The sequence below is a fragment of the Miscanthus floridulus genome, chromosome 1 (genome assembly GCF_019320115.1).
Source record: "Miscanthus floridulus cultivar M001 chromosome 1, ASM1932011v1, whole genome shotgun sequence".
NCBI classification, from domain to species: Eukaryota; Viridiplantae; Streptophyta; class Magnoliopsida; order Poales; family Poaceae; genus Miscanthus; species Miscanthus floridulus.
The window spans coordinates 40,424,769-40,445,398 of NC_089580.1; the positions used below are offsets into that span (position 1 = coordinate 40,424,769).

The window sequence follows — 20,630 nt, forward strand, 5'->3', positions numbered from 1 at the left end:
AACAGGCCTTTCAACAATGTATCGTGGCTCCATTGCAGCCTCACTGACCAGGAGTTTAATCTTGCGAAGAAGAATTTCATCAGAGAATCTTAGGCCCTGTTTGGTTGGGCTTTTGGCTTTGGCTTTTGGCCCCAAAAGCCAAAAGCCCAACCAAAGGGGCTGCTTTTGGAGGGTGCTTTTTCAGAAGCAGCTGCTTTTTCGTAGTTCATTTTTGAAAGCTGGTTTGACCCTGCTTTTGGCTTTTGGCTTTCTGCTTTTCGAAATTGGTGGAATAAAAAGCTCTTCCATAGTTGTTTCAAGAGATAAAGATAAAAGGTATATTTTATACTTGTTTAACCAAACAGCTTTCAGCTTTTCTACAGCTCATAGCCCACAGCAGTTTTTCCACAGCTCACAGCCCACAGCAGCTTTTTCCCACAGCCACAGCTCAACCAAACAGGGCCTTAGTATATTTGGCATCTTGGACACTGCAGTGGAAACCTCAGATTCAGAAACACCAAGAATCCTCTTATAGAACTCAAGCTTGGCGGCAACCCTGTCCTTGGAATTACGGGAGATGGTTGCCACTGCATGCCTGAACATCCGTGAGGATAGGGGGCACCCCAAGTTCTTCAGCCCGCAGTAAAAACTACTTCACGCGCTCAGGCTTGAAGGTAAGCACCCACGTGTTGTCTGTGCAAAGCTGAGCAATATCTTGAACACCCCACTGACAGAACAAAGCGATGTTAGGCTTGATTAACCTCTCAGGGCTCGCAGTGAGGAGGGTCATGCACCTCTTTACGGCCACCAGCACCTGCTCAAATGAGCCATAGAAGGAGATGAAGAACTCGAGCCTAGGAATGACGTCATAGTCGTGGAGAGCGCATGAGCCGACCAGGAGGAAGCGAGCGATCTGGGGGAGTAGACAGACCGAGCCGGACTTGGAGAGCAAGGAGGTGGGGGCGATGTTCTTCACGGAGGCATGGAGGATCAGCGGGTCCGCGGAGACGATGGCGGCGATGTCGTCGCGGGAGAGGCCGACGCCGGAGAGCAGGGCGAGGATAGCATCAGGGTTGGAGGTGGAGTTGATGCGGGAGGAGGAGAGCTCATCCGATGGTCTCCTGTGTGCTCTGGATAACTCGTGGAACGCCTTCTTGGACACCTTGCGGGCTTGGGTTGGGGCAAGGCCGCAGGACGCGACGATGGTGGTGGAGGTGGAGAGGAGGCGGCACGCGCGGCGGTGGATGGGGGAGGGTAGCGGGGAGGCGGCGCGGAGGAGAGGGAAGAGGCTATTTCGAAGGCGCATGAGTCGAACCTGAGTCAGCCACCGCTAGGACAACGGAGCACCTGAATGCGTCGAGGGCTCAACGAACCAGAGCACCTGAACCAAGGAAAAGCAGCCGCGTTCGACGCGCCAGCGTGCAGTTCCGTGGACATAAGTGGGCATGAATCATAGAGTAGACATAGTTGCGCCTGTGTGATTCACGCCATGGGCCAAGGGCCTGTATACATACGAACAGAGAGAGACCGAGAGAGAGACATATCTAGAAAACAATACGAAGCTTCCTTCTCCCATATCTGACGAGTTTCCTCTCTGCTCCCCATCTTCTTCTCCAATCCTTCCCCTTGGACGCTAACAATTGGTATCAGAGTCTTCCGATTCTCCTTCGCGTTTCCTTCCTCTACTCTGATTCTCAATTTGCCGTGGTTGGTAGATTTCGTCGCGCCGCAGCTAGCTGCTGTAGCGCGATTGATTTCCTGTAAATCCCTGGATCCGCGAATCGAGTCGAGAACACACGACCTGGATCGATCACCACCACCGCCACCACCACCAAAGCCTCCGATCCGATTCCACTATACTCGTTCTGGCAAATGTCTGGGCACCATGAATCCGGATACCCAGCTCCTGTTGGTGGAGTTCCAAAAACTCGCCACCGCGTAAGCCGTCACCTAGAAGCAAATCGCCGAGCAGAAGGATCTCCTCGAGCGGTGATTCAGCGAGGCGGATGAAGTCCTGGACAAGCGCTTCCGAGAGGCCGACGCGGCGGTCGAGCAGAGGATCATCGACTCCGAGCTTCGCCAGGATGCACGCCTCAGCACCATTGAGAAGGCCGCCTCATATCTCACCTCATGGCGCCAGGAGCACAAAGGCATTATTGACGACCTCCGTCTTCGCATCGGCAAGCTTGACAAGTACCGGAACCGGTCCATGATTGAGTTTGCCGCCGCTCACCTTGAGCTGGCTATCTTCATCGAGCCACCAGTCAAGTTGGAGCAGCACGCCGCATCTGCATCTGCTGGCTACAAGGCTGCTCGGCCCAACGAGCACGGCGTCGATCCTCACCACCGGGAGAATGAGTTTGGGGTTATCACAACCTATACTCATTCCCCGGTCACGGATATGGACAACTCCTCTGCGAATCCCCCTAAGTTTCATGGCACTGCATATGACTTAGTGTTATCCCGCAACCGCCCACCCGAGAACCACCGTAACCCCACTGGCAAGCTCCCAAAAATGACATTCCCAACCTTTGATGGCACTGACCTTAAACTCTGGATTACTTGCGCTGAAGATTACTTTGAGATGTACTCGGTTGATCCCTCAGTCTGAATTCCGTGCTCGCGCATGCAATTCCTTGGCCCTGCCAAACGCTGGATCCAATCAGTTACTGACAAACTGAAAACCATGACCTGATCTGAATTTTGTCAAGCCTTGCATACCCGCTTTGATCGCGATCAACATGAATTTCTCCTTCGCAAGATGAACCGCATTCGCCAAACTTCCTCTGTGCAAGAATATGTTGATCAATTTTCTGAACTTGTTGACCGGCTCACAGCCTATGATTCCTCCACAAATGCTCTGCATTACATCACTCGTTTCCTAGATGGCTTACATTCAGACATTCGTACTGTCATTCTTGTTCAGCGCCCCGATTCTCTAGATACTGCGTATACTTTGGTATTGTTGCAGGAAGAGGCTGCGGAATCATCAAGGAAACGTGAATTCAAGCCGTGGAATCAGAAGGCTGGCTATTCCCTTCCTTCCAAACAAGATCGTTTACAAGCTGCGACAGTGAACAAGTCTGTTTTGAATCAGAAACCGCTGGACAAGAAGCTGGCTGATCTCAAGGCTTACCGGCGTGCCCGTGGCTTGTGTGATCACTACAGAGAGAAGTGGAATCGTGACCACAAGTGTGCGCAACAAGTAGGACTCCATGTGTTGGACGAGCTCTACGCTCTTTTCTCTGAAGATTGAGGCAGTGGTTTCCTGGCCAACACCGACTACAGTCAAGGAACTTCGTAGCTTTCTCGGATTTGCCGGTTTCTACCGCCGTTTTGTTCGACATTATGCAGTAATCTCAAAGCCGCTGACATCATTGTTGAAGAAGCACTCGCTGTTCGTTTGGTCTACTGAACATGAGACAACATTCCAAACTCTGAAGAAGTGTTTGAGCTCTTCTCCAGTGCTGGCACTTCCTGATTTCAAGTGGCAATTCTGTATTGAAACTAATGCTTCTCACTATGGGGTCGGTGCGGTGCTCCTTCAGGAGGGGCATCCACTCGCTTTCTTGAGTCGAGCTCTCGGACCCAAGAATCAAGGGTTGTCAGCCTATGAGAAAGAGTACATGGCTATCATCATTGTTGTTGATCAGTGGTGTTCATATTTGTAGCTCGATGAGTTTGTCATTTTCACCGATCACAAGAGCCTCATCCATTTGAGTGATCAGCGCCTTCACACTGCATGGCAACAGAAGGTTTTCACAAAATTGTTGGGCTTGCAATACAGAATAGTCTATAAACCGGGCACTGACAATCGAGTTGCAGATGCACTTTCTCGCATAGGCCACCCAGAGGAGCTGTCTGCCATTTCAGCCCCAGTGCCTTCCTGGCTTGACGCCATCATCCAGAGTTATGCATCTGATGCTCGGGCTCAAGAACTGATGACTAAGCTAGCTGTCTCTACCAACTCTGAACATAACTTCTCTATGCACCAAGGGCTGCTTCGGTACAAGGGACGTATTTGGGTTGAGCCTGATGTGATTCTCCAACACAAGATTATCGTGGCTTTCCATTCTTCACCAGTGGGTGGTCATTCGGGATTTCCTGCCACCTACCGACGCATCAAGCCTCTCTTTGCCTGGACGGGTCTAAAATCATCAGTTCACCAGTTTGTGGCTGCATGTCCTACTTGTCAGTAAGCCAAGCCCGATCGCGCTAGATACCCAGGTCTACTTCAGCCTTTACCAGTTCCTAGTATGGCATGGCAAAGCGTTTCGATGGACTTTGTGGAGGGCCTTCCACCGTCTGGGGGCAAGAATTGTATCCTGGTAATTGTGGATCGTTTTTCCAAATATGCACACTTCATCCCAATGGCTCATCCATTTACTGTTCTTACAGTGGCAAAGACATTTATCACCAATGTGTATCGCCTACATGGTCTGCCATTGTCAATTGTTTCGGACCGAGACAAGGTCTTCACCAGTCAGCTATGGCAAGAGCTTTTCCGTTTGGCCGGCGTCACTCTCCGGATGTCTTCAGCTTATCATCCTCAAACCGACTATCAAACGGAGCGTGTGAATCAATGCATGGAAACCTTCTTGCGTTGCTTTGTCAGTTTCTGTCCAGCTAAGTGGCTCGATTGGATTTTTCTGGCTGAGTATTAGTACAACACCACATGACATTCTTCACTGAGCTATTCACCATTTTTTGTTCTCTATGGTCATCACCCTCAACACTTTGGGATCTCTGAAGACAGTTCAGTTTCCTCGGTTCCTCTTGATGATTGGATGAAGGAAAAGTCCATGATGAACACACTTATTCAGCAGCACCTTGTTCGGGCTCAGAAGCGCATGAAGACACAAGGTGACAAATCTCGCTCTGAACGCAAATTCACAGTTGGCGACTGGGTGTACCTCAAGTTGCAGCCATATGTCCAAACCTCTTTGGCTCCGCACGCTAATCAAAAGCTAGCTTTCAAATTCTTTGGCCCGTTCCAGGTCATCGGACGTGTGGGCGACGTCGCATACAAGCTCAAGCTTCTGGAGAATTCAGCTATTCATCCCGTCTTCCATGTGTCCCAGCTCAAGACGGCAGTGCCTACATCTCATTCGGCGGCTGATCTTCCCCCACACTCTCGACGGGCTGCAGATACCACTGAATGTACTCCAGAGGCGCATCCACACCACCAACCACGACGTCGTACCACATTTGCTCGTGCAATGGTCAAATCTATCACGATCACTAGCCACCTAGGAAGACACTGAAGCTCTCCGGCAAAGGTTTCCTCGTGCTCCTGCTTGGGGACAAGCAGGTCTTCGTCGGGGAGGGGATGTCAGCATCACCAAGGGAGTCGAGCCTGAGTCAGCCACCAACCAGGAGGACAACGGAGCACCTGAACGCGTCACGGGCTCGACGAACCAGACCGAACCTGAACCAAGGAAAAGCAACCGCGTCCGACGTGCCAGTGTGCGATTCGATGGACATGAGTGGGCGTGAATCATAGACTAGACACAACTGCGCCTGTGTGATTCACGCTATAGGCCAAGGGCCTGTATACATACGAACATAGAGAGACCGAGAGAGAGACATATCTGATCTGGAAAACAATACGAAGCTTCCTTTTCCCGTATCTGATGAGTTTCCTCTCCGCTCCCCATCTTCTTCTTCAATCCTTTCCCTTGGATGCTAACAGCGCAGCATGGCGGCGGCGCAGGATCGGCCGCCAGCTGCAGAGGGGCCGTCGGGTTATGCCTATGCGCGTCACGGCGTCAGGCTGCCCGGGGAGCGGCGATGCGGGCGACAAGGGACGGAGGCGGAGCTACCCAACTGGGCTGAGAGAAGGCTGTATTGTCCGCTTACTGGGCCACCAAACGTGCTGGTGACTTCGGTGGGACGAACTGGGCCACTGCGTTTTTCAATCAAAATCTAAGTAGGGTTACTCAGAGCTAACGAGCTTTATATATTAATTGCTTTCGTCACTGTTTCTGATCTCTAATCTCCAAGTGAGGCAGCCTTCTGCCGGTGCCAGTATAGTAGTAGTAATAAATTGCTGATAAGCAGCTCTTGTTCATGTCTTTTGTACCGTAGCAGACGCACACTGAAACTAATAGCCGGATCAGATAATCAATCAGTTATAAAGCATCAGACACTCGTGCAAGAGAATTCTCAAGTTGCGCCAAATACGAGAATCAGAGAGACAGATATCTATCATTCTCCCACAAAGCAAACTCAACTAAAATGCAAACATATCATCAGAATTCAGAACACGGGTACAGGTGGGTATATGATGACGTAGAATTTGCACGGGACAAAAGGCCAAACTTCCATCAGGCCTCTTTCAGCCTTCCACACCCATCAGGCCATCACTAAGCTAAAGAATCGGAATTGGGGTTTGACAACAGCCCGACACCAGGCAACAATGGTGGATCCTTCTTCCCACTATAAGAATCAGAATCCTTCTTCCCACTATAAGAATCAGAATCATCTTCCTGCTCATGCACAAAGCTGCAACTCAAACATCTTCCCTGTGACATCTGGTGGCAGCTGCTTGGCCGTGTCCTCTCCAGCAAGGCAGGAAGCACGGCGATGCCCTTCTCCCGGAGGGGCGACAGCTCGTTCTAGCACTTCTTCCAGAGCGAGTCGACCACATGCAGCTCCTCGCGAGCAGCATGGAGATTGTCAGTGTCCATCGCGCTGATCCCTTTGTTTCTAGAGGACGTCTTTCAGCTTGTCTTGGACACGTAGAGCGTTACCAGATGTCTTGTGCTGTACCAGCTCACGGAGACCGCTTAGCGCAGCTCCTTGCACACTGGAAACAGGGTCAATAATCAGCTTTGGAAGATCAAGATCTGTAGCAACACTCCTGTCTGCCATGTTGCTGTGCAGCAGGTATGAGATTCAGAGCTTTCCTCAAAACGATACAACAAAGTTATGTCATTCACATTGCAGCTGAGTAATTCTACCAGCAGAAAAAGTTTCAGGCAATACAATTAGGTTGAAGTTCAGCAAAATAGAGTACTACAGCTAAATAAAATGACCTTCAAACCAACACTACCATTAGCACAGAAATTTCAATATCACATGACCTATCCCAATGTGATAGTATAGCTCTATTGGTATGCAGCCACTTGTTCACAGGGTCCATTAGGATTCTAGGCATAATTTCGGTACCCAGAGCCCCGTCCAGATCACTCCATTTACCCCAAATCTACTGTCTATGACACCTGGTTTAAGATAAATAACCCAATTGTAAACATGTCTTACAGATTTCTGAGAGTACTGTTATCATACGAAATAACACTTAAGTCCGGCATCATAGGAACCAAGAGCATCCTTCGATCCAGCGTAGCCATTTCCCACGAGGAATGTAGAAACTCCAGGCTGATTATGACGAAAAAGAGCTGCAAACAATTGTATAAAGTTTTTGTTAGCATGAGCAACAGAAGCTACCGTGTGAAAATTAACTGTAAAGTTCCTCCAAAGGATTATACTTTGCATGATACTGAGTGATACATACAGGACATGGCTCCTAAAGCTGTGCATTGGTACTTGGATCTTATATGAAGTTTGTCAGCAGTGGCTCCAGTCCATTAAATTCCATGGCAGGTTGCTGACTCTTCGGATAATTCTGCACAATTGTACTCGCAACTTATGCCGCCTTTGCTCGGATGCAAGCATTTGAATTTTTCAAGTAACCAAGTACAATGTAGATCTGTTTGAATAATTGCATATGCATTAGGTTCACAATAGCCATTAGAATAAGCATTTACAAGGAAGTCTTAGTTACAACTATGAATCATACCATTTGCCATGTCAATGGATTCAACATGCTCTTGTATCTGAACCAATATACCTGAACAGATCAAGTAAATCGTTATTCCAGAGCCAACAACCCCTAGAACTTAAGGGTGACAAATATATATGTCCATCAAGTCAAATTCTAAGGAGGATACATGATTACACGACAAAAATAACATTGGAAGCTTTGGTTAACTAACAGGCAAGTGACAACATCACAACACATGAACACCCTCAATAACAAATCTCTCATATGACCATCAGCTACCAATTCCTTTTGCAAACGAACTATATAACTGCTAAGTGCCTCCGCTGCTATATTTGCATCCTACAAAAATCGTTTGGCGGATCAATAAACAGCCTAGACCATTACAATCATATAGTTTATTTGTTTATTGTGTTAGCACATCAAGCTATGATCCTACCATACCATGCTACACAAACTAAAAGTTGCATGCATGCCAATGCGTTAAATACCCTTACGTCCTCAGTCAGATTAGAAGTGTCAATAATCTTTACCAATTACTGAACAAATCAACTTGAATAGCAATCGACTGAGGAAGTATCGGAATGCCCAAACAATACCTTCAATGTTCTCAAGGGTCACACCCTGAGACTGCAAGACATCTTATTGACTTTTCATAATCATAACCAGAGTGATATCCTTCATCCTCTTCACAACATCATTGCGTTAGCTTGCATGGCCTCCATAAAACATTTATTTGTCTTCCTTGCTACAGAACCAAAAAAAATTTAAATTAAGAACACAAGCGTTTGATCCACTTCTCTAAAATTAAGCACAGTAGTTTTATTATGAGATGCTAAACCTACTAGCCACACGAATTAGAGAAAGGAAGTTAAATCTGGTCACCTGTCTGCTTTCAAACACACAGTAAGACAACAAAAATTGAGCATATTTAGTCTGGCCCCTAAGGTCTACAGGGTTTTTGTTTTCCAACAAAACGAGTACAAAGGGGCAGGAGAAATGTTGCAGATTAATACAGCAAAACCTAAGCATATGAAATGACGAACACGGAGGAGTCATTAAGGATTCGACACAGGACAAAAGCAGAGGGAGGAAGCAGGGGATCTGAATCTGACAGGAGCAGATCTAAGAGCGTGCAGCGGGTTGGTGCCGTCGCTGTCAGCAAGGCTCCACTTCAACAGGTCGTTCCAGTAGAGGGCGAGGGGGGGGTCCTTCGCCATCCCCCTTCTCTTGCTGAGCAGCAATGAGACAAGAGATGAATGGTAGGGTTTTGCAAGATTTAAATACTTCTCAGCCATGACAAATGGCGATAAGCTGTTTTAATAGATGTGACGAGTCTTGTTTGGTTGAGTTGCCACTCACCCGTTCACAAATCATGATGGACCACAATGCATTTTGCAGCTCTCGCGTTGCCAGTTGTAACTCATGCAAGTTTTCAAGTCGACATGACACTGAAGTTTAGAACCAACATACATAAACGGAGGCAACTAATTAGCAGTGCACATGACATGGTTCAGATTGGTCGGATGGGCAACACTTCCAAAGCAACCACAGCATCCAGGCCAGCAGGTCTAATTTGGCAATCGATCACACAATATCCCCAGAGATCTGGAATTTCAGCAGCAGCTCAAAACAGAGGGCATCGATGGTTAGATTGGCTCAGGATCTGGCTTAGTAATAAACTCCTTATAAAATAGTGCCTGCTACTATCACGCACAAGCATAAAAATAGAAATATTTCGAGAGAAACACCTACTTAAAATCACAAAAGTGAAGAAAATGGTAGTAACAAGTCAAGATGCCATAACTTAACCTTGGACAAAAGAGGCACATTCTCTATATATGAGATCAAATGCCTCAATCACAGGCAGATAAATGAAGATGGCAGTATAAAAGGGTTATATTCTTGCTATGTATATTCTGTGGAAAACAAAACTATATAATAATAACTACTCTCCGCTATGAAGCCGTCACCCATAGAACTTGGAATTTCTTTTCAGCTGTTAGTATCTCATTCCCCCTTACAAATACTTTTCACAGGACAAAACAAAGTTAAGGATAATCTTCAGCCATGTGCAAGGCAGAAGATGAAACCAACAAAATGTGCATTAAAGATCAAGAATAAGTCAAACACAGCTCCTTCCTAAATAACCATAAATTAACCTTGGACTATGACCGGTCAGTGATCACTAGTGGTTATATTGCAGATATCAGAACTGAGAAAGCCTGCACGGAGGACAGCCGCTAATGACCATGAGTTGCTGTTCCAGCATCCACCTAAACCACAGAATGAGATGCTTAAATTACACTCTATAGGGTATAATACCAGCACGAACTGCAGCATAAGCATCTGCAAGGCCAGGAACAGAGTCCATGTGACAGTCGATGAACTTCGATTTGAAAGTCTCCTCTCCAATTACAGCTAATGAGGAAAACCTCATATTTCTATTCAGCAATCCCTTTTCCTGCAGAACCTTCATGACATAATGCCTCGGCACTAGCCGCTTCTCCAGGCTGTAGGAGAGCAGTACAGGCCTTTCAACAATATATTGTGGCTCCATTGCAGCCTCATTGATTAGGAACTCAATCTTGCGTACAATATTCTCGTCAGATAATCCTAATATTTTTGGCATCTTGGACACTGCAATCAAAACCTCAGACTCAGAACAACAAAGAGTCCTCTTAAAGAACTCAAGCTTGGCAGCAACCTTCTCTTTGGAAATATCGGCAACGGCGGCCACTGCGTGCCTAAACATCCGCGAAGTGGTAGGCACCCCAAGTTCTTCTGCAAGTAGCAAAACTTCCTTCACACGTTCCCGGTTGAAGGTAAGCACCCACGGTTTTTCTAAACACAGCCTAGCAATTTCTCCAACACCCCACTGGCGAAACAAAGCTATGTTAGGCTTGATTACCCTCTCAAGGCTCGCCGTGAGGAGGCCCTTGCACTTCTTTGCGGCCACCAGGACTTGCTCAAACGAGCCATAGAAGGAGATGAAGAACTCGAGCTTTGGAACGACGTCGACCTTGCGGAGAGCGAGTGAGCCGACCAAGAGGAAGCCAGCTATCTGGGGAGTAGACAGACCGACCCGGTCGCGGAGAGCAACAAGGCGGGGGGCGATGTTTTTCACGGAAGCACGGAGGAGCAGCGGGTCCGCGGAGACGGCGGCGGCGATGTCCGCGCGGGAGAGGCCGGCGCCTGAGAGCAAGTCGAGGATGGCATCGGGGTTGGAGGCGGAGATGAGGCGACAGTAGGAGAGCTCCTCTAATGGTCTCTTGTATACTCTGGATAATTCGTGGAACGCCTTCTTGGACACCTCGCGGGCTTGGGCTGGGGCGAGGCCGCAGGACGCAACGAGGTAGTCCTCGAGGGAGAAGGGCGCAGGGGAGGGGGAGGGGGAGGTGGAGAGGAGGCGGCACTCATGGGGGTGGACGGGGAAGGGTAGCGGGGATGCGGCGCGGAGCAGAGGGAGGAGGCAATTTCGTAGGTGCAGCATGGCGGCGGCCGAGGGGGGAGGGGAGGCGATGAGGCCGGCCGTCGTCCGAGAGCAAGCAGCAAGGAATGAAAGATGGATGGCCGTGCCTGCTGCTTATCTCCTGGCGGGTGAGGTGGCCAGGGACCAGAGGCGGAGCAACGGAGAGGCTGCGGCGGCCTTGGCACCGCCGCCGCTTGGCCCCGATGTGTTGCGCGCGCACGGCTGCTGCCGTGCCCCCGCCTGCCCTGCGGCCAGCGTGGTTGCTAGTCGCCCGCGCTGCCCTTCGCCTTGATTCGGACGCGCCGCTAGGGTTTGTGGTAGGGGAGCGTCGCCGGAGCCAAGGAGGGCGCCGCCGCTCTGTTTGGCGAATGCCGATACGAGCGATGGCGAGAGACCGAGAGAGGGAGGCGAGCTGCCGAGCTGGGCTGGGAGAAGGTTTGCTGGGCCATCAAAATCGTCGGTTATGCAACCTGCCTCGCGGGCTTGGGCTGGGCATCAAATTGCTCGTGCCGTGATGAGTTGTGCCGTGATGATTCCTCCTAAAAAAAAACTTGATAACAAAGCTAGTTAGCCCATTCCAAATAGCGCTCAGAACATTGACTTGGTACTCGCAGTTAAGTGTAGTATTTCTATCTCAACTCTACATCCCATGATTGTGGAATATTAGCTTCCTGTTGGTACCGGGTTATATGACAGGTGGATAAACAATAGGAAAGGTCCTAGCTTATGAACCTTAGATAGGTATTAACTTGAGATTACTTCATTTCATTATTATTACTTTGATTCACCAAAGTTATCAGTATTTGAACTAGAAGAAGTTGTAACTTCGTTTATAAGAAGAGAACTTTTTCTAATAATATGCAATGCATGCTTCTCATTATGAAAATAATTAAGAGAGTTTATAACGTGATGACCCCAACATGACTTAGGGACTAAGGGCATGATCGGAAGCCTGAATAGGTTTAGGCCTAGTCCGCGTCATGCAACAACTTATGGTTCACTGCTCCGATCTTCTCAGTACACGAACATCAAAGTGCCTTCAGCCAGGCTATACAGAAACACAGGAAGAAAACAGTGTGTTGTGTGGTTTGTGGACTTAGGTCTTGTTTAGCAGAACTCTCATTGTCTGTTGAATCCAGCAGGAGCTCTGTCAAATAGTTTTTCAGAGAGGAATGATTCTCGGCTGATTCTGTGAAGTGATTCTCTGAAATGAATTAAGAGGCTGAGAGCTGAAAAAAGTAGCTTCTCCTAATTCTGTGAAGTGATTCCCCATCGTGATTTTAAGAGTTTATGCTAAAGAATCAAAGAGAATCACTTTTAGCCACAGAATCACTTCTATTAGAGAATCAGATTCTATAGAGAATCAGAATCGGAGAGAGCCCTACAAAACATGATGGTTATAGGATTAACTCGGGTTCTCCCTGCCTCTCTGGCCTGAGTAGCCCGACGACGGGTGGGCGCGCGAGCGGGAGGAGGCTGGACTGAAAAATACTATTCCAGCTGATTGTTGTGAGAGAAAAATACTGTTCTGGCAGGACATGAACAGTGATTCCGTGAGAGGAAAAAAAGCCAGCCGAACACGCCCTGGGATTCGGATTCTGCAGCCAAACCAACCAGGCCGGCCCACTGGTCCGACCAGCCCTTCCTGAGCTAACCCGAACCAACCCACACGAGAACCGGCTGGTCCGGTCGCTTCTCCGACCATGAGCGCCGGCCCGCCGCTCCTCCCCACCCACCCACTCCCACACGTCAGCCGTCTCCCACCCACCCTCCCCCCACCCCTCCCGGTTTTCTTCCTCCCGGACCCCGTCCCGGCGGCCGCCGATTCGAGGGAAGCCCGGCCGTTTCGCCTCCCGAAAACCCGGGTGAGTTCTCTCTTCCCCTTCCTCTCTCTTTTCCCTTTCGGTCTCGGGTTCTGCTGGTTTATTTCGCGCCCGCCCCCGGTTCCGGCTGATTGGGGATTTAGTATGGTGCCATACGACGATTGCTCTTCGAATCCAATTGCGCCGTTCCTAACGCTGACGCCCGGCGGTGATGGCTGATGCAGCAGCGCTCGTGCTCTTGCCTGATGGAGAGCGACGCGGTTCTGGAGGATGCGGCGGCGGCGGCGGGGGAAGGGGTGGAGGAGCAGCAGGGGGAAGTGGAGGTGGTGGTGCCGATCGGCGCGCAGAAGCACGACCCGGCGTGGAAGCACTGCATCATGGTGCGCTCCGACGGCCGGCTGCGCCTCAAGTGCGCCTACTGCGGCAAGCACTTCCTCGGCGGCGGCATCCACCGCTTCAAGGAGCACCTGGCCCGCCGCCCCGGGAACGCCTGCTGCTGCCCCAAGGTGCCCCGCGACGTGCAGGACACCATGCTCCGTAGCCTCGACGCCGTCGCCGCCAAGAAGATGCAGCGCAAGCTCGCCGCCGCCAGCGCACCGCCCGCCTCTGTCTCTACCGCTAGCGGGGGCAACGGCAGCCCCATCCACATGATCCCGCTCAACGAGGTGCTCGATTTCGAGCCCATGCCGCTCGAGGAGCAGAGGCATCCGGTTCCGGAGGGCAGCATGAGGGGGGGTAGCAGCGGTAAGAAGAAGAGGAAGCAGATGACCTACGCCCCTGCTCTGCCACTTATACCCCAGACTCGGCCGCAGCATGTTCCGCCTACTCCTCAGACCAATCTTCTTCATGGGCTGCAGCATGTTCCGCCTACTCCTCAGACCAATCCTCTTCATCAGGTTGTGATGGCAGTGGACGCAGTGGCACCGGCAGAGCATTTCGAACATGCTGCCCCCTCGGAGAAGGAGCAGGTTTCCGTGGCAGTTGGGAGGTTCTTGTATGACGCTGGTGTGCCATTGGAAGCAGTGAACTCAGTCTACTTCCAGCCGATGCTTGAGGCCATTGCGGCGGCAGGAGGGAGGCCTGAGGTGCTCTCTTACCATGACGTTCGCGGTCACGTTCTTAAGAGGTCACTCGACGATGTGATGTCTCGCTTGGAGTTCTTCAGGGGTTCATGGACCAGGACGGGCTGCTCGGTGTTGGCTGATGAGTGGATCACTGAAAAAGGCAGAACCTTGATAAACTTCTCCGTGTATTGCCCGGAAGGTACTATGTTCCTCAAGTCTGTGGATGCAACCAGCATTGTCACATCTTCAGATGCACTGTACGAGTTACTGAAAAGTATTGTTGAGGAGGTTGGCGAGAAAAAAGTCGTCCAAGTGATCACAAACAATTCTGAGATCCACGCAGCTGCAGGAAAAAAGCTAGGCGAAACATTTCCCACATTGTTCTGGTCTCCATGCACTTTCCAGTGTGTTGATGGCATGCTCGAAGATTTCAGCAAGGTGGAGGCAATCAGTGAGATAATAAGCAATGCAAAGGCCATCACGGGATTTGTCTACAACAGCGCATATGCGTTGAATCTGATGAAGAAGTATCTGCATGGGAAGGATCTGCTAGTTCCTGCAGAGACTCGTGCGGCTATGAACTTTGTGACATTGAAGAACATGTACAGTTTGAGGGAGGCTTTGCAAGCTATGGTCAACTCAGATGAATGGATAGACTTGCTGCCAAAGAAAGGAGGGATTGAAGCAATCAATCTTGTTAATAGTTTGGAGTTTTGGAACTCTTGTGCTGCCGTCATTCACATCACCGAGCCACTTGTGCACCTTCTTAAGCTAGTCAGTAGCAACAAGAGGCCTTCTATGGGGTACGTATATGCTGGATTGTACAAGGCCAAAGCGGCAATCAAGAAAGAGCTGGTGAGTAAGAACGACTACATGGTTTACTGGAATATTATCGACTGGAGATGGGACAACCAGACACCACAGCCACCTCATTCAGCTGGCTTCATCCTGAACCCTCTATTTTTTTATGGAATTCGAGGTGACATATCAAACGGAATCTTCTCAGGAATGCTAGACTGCATAGAAAGGCTGGTATCTGATGTGAAAATCCAAGATAAAATACAGCGAGAACTCCACATGTACCGGAGTGAAACAGCAGGGGATTTTCGTAGGCAGATGGCTGTCAGATCTAGACGAACTTTACCTCCTGGTTAGTGTTTTAAAGTTCTCGTGAACTAGTTTACTTGCTAGTATTATGTTTTTGTTTTTTACAAACATGAGTTACACATTTGTAGTTTTAGATCATACCAAACAAGATGTAACTTTTCTGACAAACCTTGTTAGCCTTCTTTCAAAAATTGGAACCTTGTTAACCTATTGCATCCTTTGTTCGAGGTAACCATAAGGTGAAGTACTGAACTTTGTTCTTTACTTTTGTTATTACGTTGCAGCTGAATGGTGGTATACATATGGAGGAGCTTGCCCAAATTTAACACGTCTAGCGGTCCGTATTCTCAGTCAAACCTGCAGCGCTAGAGGATGTGACCGGACGAACATTCCTTTTGAACAAGTTCATGACGAAAGAATGAATAGTTTTGAGCGTCAGCGAATGCATGATCTCACTTTTGTACAATACAACCTACGGCTGCAGCAAAGGTAATGAAATCATCTTGTTGCGGAGAATTTTGCCATTAGTTGGTAAAATAGGATATGTTTTGCTTGATAACAAAGCATGGATGGATTAACCAATTGAGTGATCTTTTTGATAGACAACAACGCAAGGTGAAAGCATTTGATCCTCTCTCAGTGGACTACATAGACGTAGTTGATGACTGGGTTGTGGATAGATGTGCAATGTTCTCTGGCCCAGCTGAGCAGCCAAACTGGATGGAAATTAATCAATCAGCCAACCGAATCACATCAAGGGAACCAACTGAAGATGAATTTGAATCCTTCATTGAAGGTACATCCATATGCATTTCCTTTTGTAGGCTTTATCTGTGGGGTAATGACAAAAGCTGAATATTCGACGTTCTAAACTTCCTTTCAGGAGTTGATGACGAAATGATCCAAGGTGCTGCGCAGGGCTTCCAGGAAGAAGACAATGATCCTGCTTGTGGCTGAGGCTATAGATTAACTAGTCAGCTAACCTGTAAGCTAATGTTGCATGGCTAAAATCTTGGATTGCCTGCTGTATTTTTCGAAATAGGGCTGTCTTATTGTGTCACCTAGCTCTTCAGATATTTTAGAGTTCAGATATCTTCCATATCTTTCCCAAGTCCATCATTGGTCCACAGCACACATTTTTATCATAATGAAGTTTGAGGTTCTCGTGCCAGTGTGCCACGATTTTTTTCCCATGATAAAGAAGGTTGATGTCTTTCAGCTCCTTCTGAGCGAAGGCGACAGCTTGGATTCCGATTCTTGAAAGAAATTATGATACCATATTATTGTTTCTTTTGAGGTTTATATATGACTGCTTACCTGAAGAATTTCACCTACAGTCAGTTAAGGCTTGGTGTTCACCTTTTTGTTCTCGTCATGATCAAACAAGCGAGGAATAGTTCAAGCTGATTGGTATAGCCTCAGCCTCAGCAGTTAAAGCTTTATACATCAAACTTTATTTTTTGGTCATCCCTACTAATGGCTGACCATATCTATATTTACTTCCAAGAAAATATCACACCACACCTAAACCTATGGTGACTATTTGCTTCCCTATCCAACTATCGTAAACACATGACTAAACTTGGTAATTTGGTGAAGACAGATGGTGCCACTACTCAGCCGGAGCCGGAGGAGACCTGCTGCTCCTCGCCGGTGGAGTGTGAGGAAGACGGCTGCGTGGTGACGCTGGTGACCTCCGACGTCTCTGGGAACATGGTGGCGAACTCGTCGAAAGACTCGCTGTATCCGTAGAACAACCTGTTGTTGCTGGCTAAATCTTTCGGCGGCGTCTCCGGCACCGGCGCGGCGCCTTCGAGGATCTGCACGGCTTGCCTCATGCTCGGCCGGCACCGGGGATCAGGGTGAGAGCAGAGCAGGCCGAGCTTGAGCACCAGCTCGACGTCGGCCTCGTCGCACTTGCCAATCTTTGGGTCCCTGGCTTCCACCATCCTCCCGGCCTTCCAGCACTCGAGGACGAGGTCGACGAGCCCCGGCGAGTCGAGGTCGTCGTTGCGCTCCATGGGCCGCCGGCCGCACGCCACCTCGAGCAGGAAGGCGCCGAACGCGAACACGTCGGTGCTCGTGGTGGCCTTGCCCGTCTTGCTCATCTCCGGCGCGAGGTACCCCAGCGTCCCGATGACGTGCGTCGTCTGCGGGTTGCTGCCGTGGTCGTACAGCCGCGCGAGGCCGAAGTCGCTGAGCTTGCCGTTCATGTCGGCGTCGAGGAGCACGTTGGCGGACTTGATGTCGCGGTGCACCACGACCTGCTCCCACCCCTCGTGCAGGTACAGCAGCCCGGCGGCCACGTCCCGGATGATCTTGCCGCGCTGCTCCCAGCTCAGCACCGGCTTGGCGCCGGCGTCGAACAGGCGCCTGTCGAGACTGCCGTTGACCATGTAGTCGTAGACTAGTATTAGCTCGCCCCGCCGCCGGCAGTAGCCGAGGAGCTGCACCAGATTGCGGTGTCGCAGCCGGCTCATGCTCGCGATCTCGGACACGAACTCGCGCAGCCCCTGCCGGGAGTCGTGGGACACCTTCTTAACGGCGACCTCGGCAGCCGCCGGCCGTCGGAGCACGCCGTGGTACACGCGGCCGAAGCCGCCTTCGCCGATGACGTCGCGGAAACCCCTGGTCGCCGCGTGGAGGTCCTTGTACCTGATCCGGTGAGGGCCGTACTCTATCTCCCAGTCCTCTTCCTCCTCGGCGAACCGCCGGCGCCTGAAGACGAGCACCGCGACTGCCACCGACGCTAGGAGGAGTGCCACGACGACAGCCAGGGACAGCGTGACGACCAGTAGCTGCGACGGCGTCTTCTTGGACGACCTTGACGTCGGGACAGACGGGAGCTTCGAGAGGTCGAGGTCCGTCGCGCGGCCGCCGCCTAGGCGGAAACTCCAGCCAAGAACGTAGTGAAAGCTCGAGGCCGCGCCGTTCGCCGCCGTGAACCCGACGTACGTGTCGTCGGCCACGGCCGACGAGAGGTTGACGATGGAAGACACGAGCGGGAGGGACGGCCGGGGCTTGCGCGCCGGCGCCACAGTCACCTCCAGGCGCATGGTCGCGCCGTCGTACTCGACCCACACCTGTAGGGGCTCCCCGCTCACGAGGCTGATGCCGGCGAACCTGCCAACGTCGCCGTCGGTGTAGTACCCCGCGGCTGTCGAGTTCGCGGACCACAAGCCGCCAACGTCGATGCCGACGTGGTTGTTGTTGGTGTCGTTAAACTCGACATCCATCGCCGTGTCGAGCTCGACGGCGACGACCTCACTCCTAAGCGTTCCCATGTTGTCAGACGTGTTGAAGAGGCCGAGGTACTTCCCTGCCAGGGCTCCCGGCACGGCCACCGACGGCGCGAGCGCGAAGGCGATGCCGTGGCCGTGCGAGTCCTCGTGCCGCGGCACCATGGCGATCACGAAGGTGGTGGAGAAAGAGCGCGGCGCGCCCGTGGAGGGGTCCTTGAAGCGGAGCGGCACGGGGTGGAAGCCGTGCCCGAACACCTCGTTGGTCTCGTTGGTGAGCTGCAGGAGGCCGGAGGAGGTGAGGACGGCCGTGCCGCTGGTCGTGACGTTGTCGCGCGCGAAGCCGGTGAGCACGAACTCGACGGCTGCTGATCCGGATCCGCCTCGGGCGAGGAGGAGCAGGACGACCACCCGCACGGCAAGAGCGGCCGCTGGCATCGCGGAACGAGGCAGGCAGTGACCTGGACTGGGGTGGCTGCCAGCGACGAGCAAAGCCGCGGGTGTGCGTCTGCTATATCAGGTCGGGTCCGGCGCGGTGGAACGGAATCTGGGACTTGCTGAAAGGAATGGAATCAGGCGCTCCATCGGTTACTCGTTGGTAGTTGCCTGCTGCCGGCCGGGTCGTAGGTGTTGGTCCGCTGCCTCGATCAGCTGGTGGTCCGCGAGAGGGACGTGGAAGTGGACGGCACCGGAGGGGGTCGGGTCGTCGGGAGCCCGGGGCCGGGAGGGGAGCGAGTACGGGTTGGCTGCTCCTGCTTGCGGCTCGCGGGTGGCATGACAACTTGACAAGGATGGCACGGAGGGGCTAGAAACGACAATTATGACTGGCGACATTTGCAATTGGATTGGAATTTTGGAACTCCAACTCCTATCCCACTACTGTAGCTGGTTGGCAAATGCGTCGCGTGGAAGCTGACTGCTGAGTCAGTAGTGTTCAGATGCCGGGAGTTTTAATTCAGTTGCACGGCTGTCTCGTCAAGGCGGGGTCTTGTTAGAGATATAGGCATCACGGTCACCGGTGTCAAATTAAGTTTCCAATTACTTAATAATAACGTAGGCAAGAGTGGCAAATTAAGTTATTTCTAGATGATTACGAACTTCTAGAGTTATTTACTTGCGCCCTGTTCACTTGGCTTATAAGCCGTACTTTTCCAGCCAACGAACAGTATTTTTCTCTCACAACAGTACTTTCAACCATGACTTATCAGCCAAGCGAACAGGGCATTAGTCTGTAATGTGGATGGTGGTGAGCTAATTTCGTGGTGATAAACAGCTATGTGATGATAAGTTGCTATTGGATGATGAAACAGCTAAGTTTGTTCGTGTCAATGATGAACTAGTTTGATTCGAGTTAGTAGTATCTATATGATTGATGTTGAGTTGCTATGTGAATAGTAGATGAATTGGTTGTGAAATTGCAGATTAATTGAGACTCTGTTAACTGCATAGTTATATACTTGAGATTCGTGTGATCAATTTGAGACTCTGTTAACTGCGTAGTTATATACTTGAGATTAACTTAGACTCGTGTGATCAATTTGAGACTCTTGTTGCTGCACAGTTATATACACGAGATGAATTGGGACTCTTATGATGGATTTGAGACCAAACCAATAGATATATGTAGATATAGCGAAGGGCTAGCACTACATGGTTCATATTCAAACTAGAGGAGCATGTATTTTTGTGCAACTCATTCATAACAATGATAAACTATTATGAACTTGGCATATGAATTGGTTGTAAATTAAAATTGTAGAGATGGACTGATTTTCCCAATGATTGTGAGTACCAACGATCTTTCTTTTTCTTACTTTTCACAATTGCTAACGAATCATATATGCCAACATACTTGGTTCATGCTAACTTACGTTTTGATCACCTTCTGGACATGACAACCATCTATAAATAGGTAACAAAGAGCACAAGGACCGAGCAAGTTCACTTTGGTAAACCTGAGGCAGCTGTAAATTGTAGTGTGAATTTGTGTTTTTTGTTTGGCACTTTGGCTATAGTAAATCGGTAGAGATGCTATCATAGTATCGTCCCCACAAATGCATAATTAGTATTTGTGTGATACTCTATTATTTATGTCGGCACATGATTAGAGCCGGCATGATTGCACTATTTATCAAAAAAAACTGGACCCCACCCCCAGGCATT

General features: G+C 50.1%; 3 protein-coding genes and 1 pseudogene across 13 annotated transcripts; 2 read left to right on the forward strand and 2 right to left on the reverse strand.

Moving 5' to 3' along the window:
- Positions 1–1,864: 1,864 nt before the first annotated feature.
- On the forward strand, positions 1,865–5,475 carry LOC136455207 (uncharacterized; annotated as a pseudogene).
- A 690-nt stretch (positions 5,476–6,165) lies between these two features.
- Positions 6,166–11,683, reverse strand: LOC136492701 (transcription termination factor MTEF1, chloroplastic-like). Of its 9 annotated transcripts, none has more exons than XM_066488879.1 (6): positions 10,088–11,683; positions 8,362–8,510; positions 7,781–7,831; positions 7,496–7,690; positions 7,243–7,379; positions 6,166–6,787 (listed from the first exon to the last, which is right to left on the reverse strand). In XM_066488879.1, the coding sequence occupies exons 1-2, from the start codon at positions 11,253–11,255 to the stop codon at positions 8,452–8,454; spliced, it is 1,227 nt and encodes a 408-aa protein (XP_066344976.1). In that variant the 5' UTR covers positions 11,256–11,683; the 3' UTR covers positions 6,166–6,787; positions 7,243–7,379; positions 7,496–7,690; positions 7,781–7,831; positions 8,362–8,451. The 9 variants fall into 9 exon arrangements, with proteins under 9 accessions (XP_066344976.1, XP_066345033.1, XP_066345263.1 ...); XM_066488936.1 differs by lacking the exon at positions 6,166–6,787 and adding an exon at positions 6,795–6,937; XM_066489166.1 differs by lacking the exon at positions 6,166–6,787 and adding an exon at positions 8,878–8,995 and having other exon boundaries at positions 6,945–7,379; positions 9,125–11,683.
- A 1,333-nt stretch (positions 11,684–13,016) lies between these two features.
- LOC136493243 (uncharacterized) lies at positions 13,017–16,469 on the forward strand. Of its 3 annotated transcripts, none has more exons than XM_066489389.1 (5): positions 13,017–13,099; positions 13,282–15,271; positions 15,513–15,717; positions 15,831–16,024; positions 16,112–16,469. In XM_066489389.1, exons 2-5 carry the CDS (start codon positions 13,303–13,305, stop codon positions 16,183–16,185), a joined length of 2,442 nt encoding a protein of 813 aa, XP_066345486.1. In that variant the 5' UTR covers positions 13,017–13,099; positions 13,282–13,302; the 3' UTR covers positions 16,186–16,469. The 3 variants fall into 3 exon arrangements, with proteins under 3 accessions (XP_066345486.1, XP_066345553.1, XP_066345437.1); XM_066489456.1 differs by having other exon boundaries at positions 13,025–13,099; positions 13,285–15,271; XM_066489340.1 differs by lacking the exon at positions 13,017–13,099 and having other exon boundaries at positions 13,135–15,271.
- A 153-nt stretch (positions 16,470–16,622) lies between these two features.
- On the reverse strand, positions 16,623–19,670 carry LOC136493439 (L-type lectin-domain containing receptor kinase SIT2-like). Its single transcript, XM_066489556.1, has one exon. It carries the CDS (start codon positions 18,903–18,905, stop codon positions 16,845–16,847), a length of 2,061 nt encoding a protein of 686 aa, XP_066345653.1. The 5' UTR covers positions 18,906–19,670; the 3' UTR covers positions 16,623–16,844.
- Positions 19,671–20,630: the final 960 nt, after the last annotated feature.